Source organism: Rhopalosiphum padi, chromosome 2 (assembly GCF_020882245.1).
Source record: "Rhopalosiphum padi isolate XX-2018 chromosome 2, ASM2088224v1, whole genome shotgun sequence".
NCBI classification, from domain to species: domain Eukaryota; kingdom Metazoa; phylum Arthropoda; class Insecta; order Hemiptera; family Aphididae; genus Rhopalosiphum; species Rhopalosiphum padi.
In genome coordinates, this window is record NC_083598.1 from 79,877,959 (window position 1) to 79,887,090 (window position 9,132).

At 25.7% G+C, this 9,132-nt stretch overlaps 1 protein-coding gene across 1 annotated transcript; it reads left to right on the top strand.

Annotated features, from left to right (window-relative positions):
- Positions 1-51: 51 nt before the first annotated feature.
- Positions 52-4,935, top strand: LOC132919466 (calmodulin-like). The gene is given in 3 exon segments (XM_060981102.1): positions 52-232; positions 321-563; positions 3,289-4,935. Coding segments are annotated over 3 exon segments (453 nt in total). The 3' UTR covers positions 3,318-4,935.
- The last annotated feature ends 4,197 nt before the right edge of the window (positions 4,936-9,132 follow it).

Consider the following 9,132-nt stretch of genomic DNA (forward strand, 5'->3'; position numbering starts at 1 on the left):
GTTTAAATAAATATATTTTCTAAGTACATTGCTAATTTTAAATTGTATATAATGTAGGCTGATCAACTAACAGAAGAACAGATTGCCGAATTCAAAGAGGCGTTTTCGCTATTCGACAAGGATGGAGATGGTACCATTACCACCAAAGAACTTGGAACCGTAATGAGGTCTTTAGGCCAAAATCCGACTGAAGCTGAACTCCAAGATATGATTAACGAGGTCGATGCTGATGGTAATAAATATGACATTATTAATTTAATTAATTCTTTTATTGTAAGTATATTTTTTTAATTTAACAATTTGCTTACATATTTCTATAGGCAACGGCACGATAGATTTCCCAGAGTTCTTGACTATGATGGCCCGCAAAATGAAGGATACCGATAGTGAGGAAGAAATCAGAGAGGCTTTCCGTGTATTTGATAAGGATGGTAACGGCTTTATTAGTGCAGCTGAGCTGCGTCACGTTATGACTAACCTTGGAGAAAAGCTCACCGATGAGGAGGTTGATGAGATGATCAGGGAAGCTGACATTGATGGTGATGGTCAAGTCAACTATGAAGGTAATAAACAGGAAGTGGAATAATTACATATAATATACATTTTTATTACAAAATATGTTAATAAAATGGCTATAGATTGAATATGTGAAGCATATAATGGTGATAGAGACTACTGGATAGAAAGAGAAGTGTTAAACACTATTATTGAATAGTATATAGTGAATCAGTTAGTATAAACATCACTACATCAGTATTAATACATTTAATTTATTCATATTATATTCTGGCCCACATAAAAAGGAACTCATTTTTTCATGAAATTGACTGTCCGTGAATGTTCCTGTTTCCTGTTTTCCATCCAGGCCAAGGAGGCGAGGGGGCAATTACCTCCCAGGCCCTCAAACATGTCATATTTTTTTTAAATTTGAAGTTAAATTTAAGTGTGTATTTTAAATACTGTTCTGTCGTATAATTTTTTAAAACATAAAAGTGTAAAAAGGTTGAATTGATATAACTATTGACTAAAAACATTTACATCTAAAATATAATATAAATATTATATCTCTGATTAAATATATATATCCATTTAGGTATAAGCTAAATCCTGGGCCCTAATTGCTGATTAACCTCCTAGGCCCCTTGGCACCCAGTCCGCCCCTGTTTCTATCACTCAAACACTGGTTAATATGCTTAACATGTTTAGCATGTTTAAACAGTGTTGCTGAAGAGCAACAATGCACAAGTGGGTGTTACCTGTTTCTGCCATAAACAATTTGGAAATCAACTATTTTAATTTGTGTACAATATATATATATAGAGGTATATAATATAACATGTAATAATTCCATATCAGTAAAATTGCAAAGACTGTACAATAATATACAGCGATAATTAAATATAATGGGTAATGGCATTTATCAAAAGTAAAGGGGGGTAAAAAGATTGATTTTGGATGATTTTAAATATATTTTTGGTTACAAGTTAAAAACAAATGTTATTCCTATAGTTCCCGAACACTATTGGACAGAAACATTAGAACACGCTTTTGTTGAAATGAAGGTTCTTTCTTTTGAGGGTTAGAATATAATATGTAAACAATGTATTCTTTAATTCAATGTTTTTTTTATTGTTTTCTGAGGGTAGTAATAGTTTGGATATTTCATTTATTTATTTTGAAAAAACTTATATTTACATAAATTGTTGGATGTATAAAATATAATTTCTTCTATTTGCTGTTTCAAAAACTTTGATTTACAGTAATAATCTCTATTGGGTGGTACCTACATCAAATTGTTTTATAATAATTAAAAATACATTACCATAAAAAATTGATTTATATTATATAAATAAAGTATTTTGTAATAATGTTTTATTAAATAACTTTTCTGAGTTAATTATGTATACAAAATTTGTTATTAATTTTATTGAATCAGTATTAATAGAATTAAACATATTTTGTGTGAAATGTGTTGCTGTTAAGATAATTTTTTAAAAAACTACTTTTATAATTAAAACTGTTCAAAATATTTTTTATAGACATTTATAATCTGTGTTAATGGTATCAACAATTTTTGGATATTTGACTAAAGTTAAAATGGTACTTAGTAATAAAATTATGTCTGGATTTCTTATTATTTTTGTATATTAATTGGTTTAGATAGTTAGGATTTTGATAGAAGACATCAACTCAATCAAATATTTATACATCATTTAATTAATAAATTATTTTCAATTAAGTTGACATAAATGCCTACTATAGTAGACAAAGTGTTCATAGAAATAGTAATTTACTCATAGTATTGATTAATATGCTTTCTTAATAGTATCTATTAAATTTTAATTTATTTAATTAAATTTATTATTAATTTAGTTTATTAGATTGTTTTCAATCACTTATAAATACATAAACATAATTTAGTTTTGATAATTGACAAATTAAATGTTATAATATTTAGTAATAGGTAAAGCATTAAATAAAATATTTGATTAAGTGAAATATTATCTTCATTAGTTATTGTTTAGAAATTTTTGAAATATGTAGCCATTAGCACTTATTATTTAACTGACACAGATAGTTAGGTATTTTAGTTTTTTCTCTTTTTTAACTTTGCAGATTTCCATACTTTAGCTCGGACCATTTTTGTACGTACTGTGACTGTGGTCAGTGCTCATATCTATATTTGTGTTTAGTTTTTTTTTTTTTTAATTTCATCATAATTACATATGATATCTCAAATTATTGAATTGTGACGTACCATCATTAATGTGTTATCAGTATTTGATTCACATCATCAACCTATAAAACCCAACCTATTATATAAAATGTATGATCAATATTTTTATTGTTTACACAATGATTTCATTTCTAGATATATTATGCATGTAAAAATAATTGATTGAAGTGAGAATTTAGATGTTGTTGTGTGTTTACGCATGAGTGTCACTTCTGTTTAAATAGATATTTCCTATTTATCTTTGTTTATTTTCCATTGTTCCTTGGTTGTGTTTATTTGATTTTAGCATACATTTTATCGGTGAAAACCCGAATGCAAAAGTACCTTCTGAAAAAAACACCACAAAAGAAATCAAAAGGAAAAAAGAACACTTAAAACCATCCATGCACCCCACTTCCTGTACTTTGGCAGTTAAATATTTTACAAAACTTTCTTTGTTTCTAATTTATTAGGTAGAATTTGTAAACGAATGTAACCAACTATATTACTGATAAATAATAATTTAATATTTGTATTATATAACTTATGCAATTTTTTGTATTTTGTTTCAGAGTTCGTGACCATGATGACTTCTAAGTGAAATGTGTTTCAATATTAATTATTATTATGTAATTTTTTATCATATTTTTTTTTTCAAAAAAAAAGGAAGAAATTAACCTGCATTTTTTTTTTTTTTTTGTTCGAGTAAGCTTTAAAAAGATAATGTGATTATCGAAAAGTAAACAAAGATTAATTATCTTTTTACCACATGTGGAACTCTGTGAACTTTTTTTTGTGTTGAGATATTCGTTATACTATCATCTATATGGTTAATTTTTTTTCAATTTCACCAAAATCAGTTCTTTTGTTTGGCAGTAAATCTGCCGTGTAAATTTTGTAAAAAAAAAAAAACAACTATCCGACGGCAACGTGTTTTTTCTTTTTTAAATATTACAATTTTTTCTTTTCAGTTTTTGCTAGCAATGTTTTCATCTTAACATATTATATTATTATATATACAATTATGGTAATATGATATAAAAATAATAATAATAATCTTAAGTATGAAAAATTATATTATAAATAATTTGTTGTTTTACACTTTAAAACATAATTTTAAAATCTTGTAATTTTTACGATTAATTATAATCTCCAGTGTTTTAGTAATTTATTATTATTATTATTATTATTATTATATAAATATTAATTATTAAATATTAGGGACGTTTTCACATTCCTCACTCACCGATAAAGTTACAAATTTTTTTTTTTAAATGAGCTATAATAAATCAATCAACAATATTCAAAACATTTTACATACTATTTTGGCATGATAATATTTATTAGCCTATTACAAATAATTGTAATTTTTTTTTTATGATTATTATAATTTTTAAAAAGTATACAAAAAGACACACATTAAACGTTTTATTTCTTCACTTGTAAAAAGAGAATTGAAATTTTTTTATTTAATCCTCAATTATTTTCAAGTTTTATGGTAACATTACAATATGCACGTCTGCCACACACGCATAAACACCCACATCCATTCGGTTAAATGTAATATGCAAAGAATACACTGTATTGGTATATATATTATAATATATATATATATATGAATACACCTAATATATTTTATTGTTACTATACCATTTCTTGAGATAATACTGTATACATGTATACAGTTTTGTTTCGCCTTAACCTTTGTGTAATTGTCGAAAGTCAATGGTATATCATAATATTTTGTGGTGTCGGACGTGAATAACTTTAATTTTTTTTATACATAAATACCTAATGTATTTGAAATAAAATTATTTATTAATATATGTTTCTGCGGTGCATGGTGTATGTCGACATTTATTTGTTTCGTTTAAAATAAAACGTCTTCATCTATAATGGAGAAACATGTTCAGATGAGAGAGAACACCAGTACAGAATTGCCATGTGTACCGGATGATTGCTGCCATTTACCGACTTGAGCTTTTTCCATTATCTCTTCACCATCATCCTGCGCCTGCAGTATTATAATAATTGTTAGTTTGACGCGCATTAGTGTACTAAATTTGAATTTTTTTCTTCGTATATATTATATAATATATATATTTTTTATTTATTTATTTACTAGGTTATTTTATATTTTAATCTGTTTTACTAGACTTTTGTTTGATAACCGCAGTTGTCCTACTTTTTGTCTAATAAACACATTTTATCATTGTTTACTTGTTCTTGAAATGGTATAATAGCTGATTAAACACCTTTATTGATGCAGATGAAAAACTAATAAATGTACTGGGGTTAAAAGGAAAATTTAAATAACCGGCAAGTGGCCGAATGGAAGTATATTATCCAGGTGGTGATTAAATATACTTGCTACTATATTTTATTATGTGTGTGAAAACTTCTAAAATTTAAACAGTTAAAAGTGAGACTGGGAAAATAAGGTTTAATTCAAATTAGGTTAAGAGGAGATTGTTCATTGACATACCTCTGGCAGTAAAATATTTTTCAAATTGGAATCATTCTTTGTTAGTTACTTATCCTGTAAATTGTTAAGCATATTTTTTAAGATATTGTCTAAATTAGAACTTGAACAAGTATATTATATTGAGTTAATTAATAGTACTAAGGATAATGTAGGTTTGGCTGATAAAGCTATGAAGATTTGAAAATTATAATGCATTTTAACACAATAGTTCATTAAATTTACCTATCTAAATTACTATAATATGTGCTAGATTAAATATAATATTTTATTTTATAATTTAAGGACTCATCCTTAATATATACAATTGAATTAACTCACTTAAAGTTGAAATTAACATTTAGGTAGTTCAATACAATAATAAACAATAATTTACAGTAAAAATATTTTTGTTTGGAATAAAGAAGCTTAATCACCTGCATTACTTTAATAGTATCAGCATGTATACAAAAAATCTTAAATAATTTGAAATAGGGTCCTATCTATTTACAAATTATACCATTTTATATATATATTATAATACATTTTATTAAATAAATTATTAAAATAAATATGAGAAAGGAGCACACTTCAAAATATCCTGTACACCTATGTTAAGTTTTTTATTAATGCCAAATAACGACAATTTACAAAGCACCTAGTACAGTTATTGAAGACATATAACATTTAATTCACATAATCACATAGGTATTATAAACATTAATTATGTTCTATATTTTAAATAGGTACTATACTACTATGTGTAATAAACCACATCTTTTTTCATTTTTGTCATATTTTTTAAACTTACTAATAAATAAGAATGATTAATTGAAGTATAAAATAGTTTTTTTTTAAAATTGAGGTACCTCAATAGGTGGGGCAAAATGTTTAAAAATTTAAATTTGAAGTTAATATGTTTATGAAATTGGTCAAAGACCAAAGTCATGACAATTTACAAACGACAAGTATTTTGCTGTAAATACTTTATAAAATCTTCAATTTTTAAAGCTAAGATTTGAAAATGTACAATATTTCACATAAGTAGTTCATACTGGAACTAAAAAAATTAAAAACTATACAAACACAATTATTTTTAAAGAAATTTGTAGTTGAAATTAAATAAGATGAATAACAATTTTTAATATACCTATATTTTGTAATTAAAATTTATTCGTGGAGACTTTTATGTACGTACCTATATTACCTATATAAATTTTACTATACGTAACGAAATTTTTATAGTTGATTAATTTTAAGAGTTTATTTATAATATGAACATATTTATTTGCACAGTTCTACGGTATTTATAGTAACACGTTATTAACTCAGGGGCGTCCTTTGGGGTATTGCAGGGTATGCTTATACATACCTAAAATGTATCAAATTCGGCCTGACTATAATTTTTCTGCGTTTGGCAAAAATTATTCTTTTTTATATGTAATTGGTCTCAAGCATCGGCATCTATTATCTATGCAGGCCATAAGTTGTAGTATGTGTTATTTTTTAAGCTAATAACGCAATTAAATGAACGTTTTTCAAAAAATAAATACATTTTTGACATACTTAATGTACTTGACTATACAAATGTAGTGAAATGCTGACTTTCTTCATGAAGAATGTGTTACTTTTAATAAGTTCTTAAGCCACTACAGTCTACAGAGGTTTTCAAATTAATTTTTTAAGGCTGCCATCGGCATTTTCTTCAACTAAGGCAACACTAGACTAAAAAACAAGTCCTAACTAAAATAAGAATTATTATTACATATTTTTTTATGCAGTTGGTGATTTTGCAAAAATGAAAAACAGAAGGTACCTATTATACCAATAGTAAACATATATAAATTATTTTTGTTATGAGTTTATGACGTATTGTTTAAATAAAATAATTAAAAAATAAATGTTTGGTTTATATTAAATAACTTATGTGATTAAAAATATTTCAGGATTTGTTTTATGTTCCATACTGTCTATAAAATATAAATAATTAAATTTAAAATAAAATAGTGTAGATAGGTAGGTATTAACTTAGGATTATTAGATATGTATTGATATTATATTAAATCATTATATTGATGGAGAATTTCATTTTTGAGAAGCGATAAATTTTTTTTTGAAATAACTAGTTTATATTGGTCCGTTGGAAATTATTTTGGCCTGCTTTGTTATTACTTTATTAGCATTACCTTTCAAAACGTTGAAATTATGCCCTTGTATTAACTCAAATATTAATTACCATAATATAATATTGTAACTATACATTTATATATTATTTTAATAATTAAATACTATAAGAATATTATAAATTACGAAGATTACCTATTACCTACTTTAATTTAACAAAAAAAAGACGACTTGATTCAACTCACACATCCATTGTATAGCCAACTCTTGAAATCTTGTCCGCTGTATTAATAAACTCGACATTTACTGTTGTAGGTACAGAATAATGATAATTTCCAGGTATTTTTGTTGAGTTCCAAAAATTTTAATTCGAAATGGAAAAATCAGATGCAATTGCAGTCATTCAAAGTTCCGTGCAGCATATAACTATAGAAGAAAAAGGAGACCGTTTGGATTTGGAAATTAGAGAAAATGACCAAAATCTAATGAACTAAGTACAAAACACTAGCTTAGTAGTTAATATTGCAGATAAACTCATGATCCATATAATTATATTTACAATAATAATATGAGCATAATTGAACATAGGTACTAATATTTACAATTTGAATAATCGCACGAATAATTAAATGTGAACATCTAGACTAGTATCCCTGTTCATTGTCCATTGTCCCTATCTCAGGGTTTTCTTACATAAAATGTATGTCTATAGTTGGTCTATAAATTAATGATTATTTTTACGATGTAACACTCAACATTTATAAAATATAAGCAAGATAATATTTATCATTATTTAATATCATGATTGTGTAAAAACAATAAAATAGGTATATATTTGCGGTAACACCCCACGTAACAGAATACAGAAATGAGAATAATAATAGATAGAGCAATGAAGGGGAATCCTTTCTAAAAAAACTATTAATTCTGCTAATAGCGAGACTCTGGTAAATAAAATATACTTACAATACCTAAAAATAATTCAATCATAATATTGCTTAAAGGATATATAAGGAGTGGCGAATCTGATGAAAACGGTTTGGACAAGAAAAATGTTATATTGACTTCAGACGTTAATGGAGAAGATCTGCAGGCTGCTGGTGTAACAAATAAGTAAACAATATTGTTAATAATATCCACGATTTAAGATAGTACGACCTTAAATCATGATAATATCACAGGAATAAGTTATATACATTAAGAAAGGACGCAACACCCATCTATTTGTATTAAAAACAGTGTGTTCCTATTTCAAGAGCTACGAGTTCATTATAATAATTGTAGACACTTAAGTAATACATTGTTTGAAAGGTGATAATTTTTGCTATGTTTTGTTGCAATCAGATATTTTAAATTATATACAATTTAATATTTATAAAACACTCTTTTGAGATGCCATAACTCTCACTTGTTAATACTATCATCAAAAAACTGTTTCCGACAAAAGATAGAAAAATATATTTTATCTATAAATTATAATAGACCCGATACTCAATAATGAGATGTTTTAATTTTACGCTATTGTAACATATAGTTACATAAATACTGCAGTTTGTAGGAACTACCTATGTCTATATATGTCGATATGTATATTAAATTATCGAGAAATCGACTTACGAAGAATAGTAAAAATCTATTTTTGAATCAAATTAGTTTTGATAAGCTAACTTCTATAATACGCAACCGAAAATCTTTAGTTTAATACTAGTCTCTAAGCCTTTTTATCAGTGTCAAGGCAGTGTAGCTTTTTCAATTTATTAATTTGTTATTTAATTTTTTTTTAAACGGATAACTTGCGTAATTCTAAAAAAGGCGAATAGCGCCGTCAAGA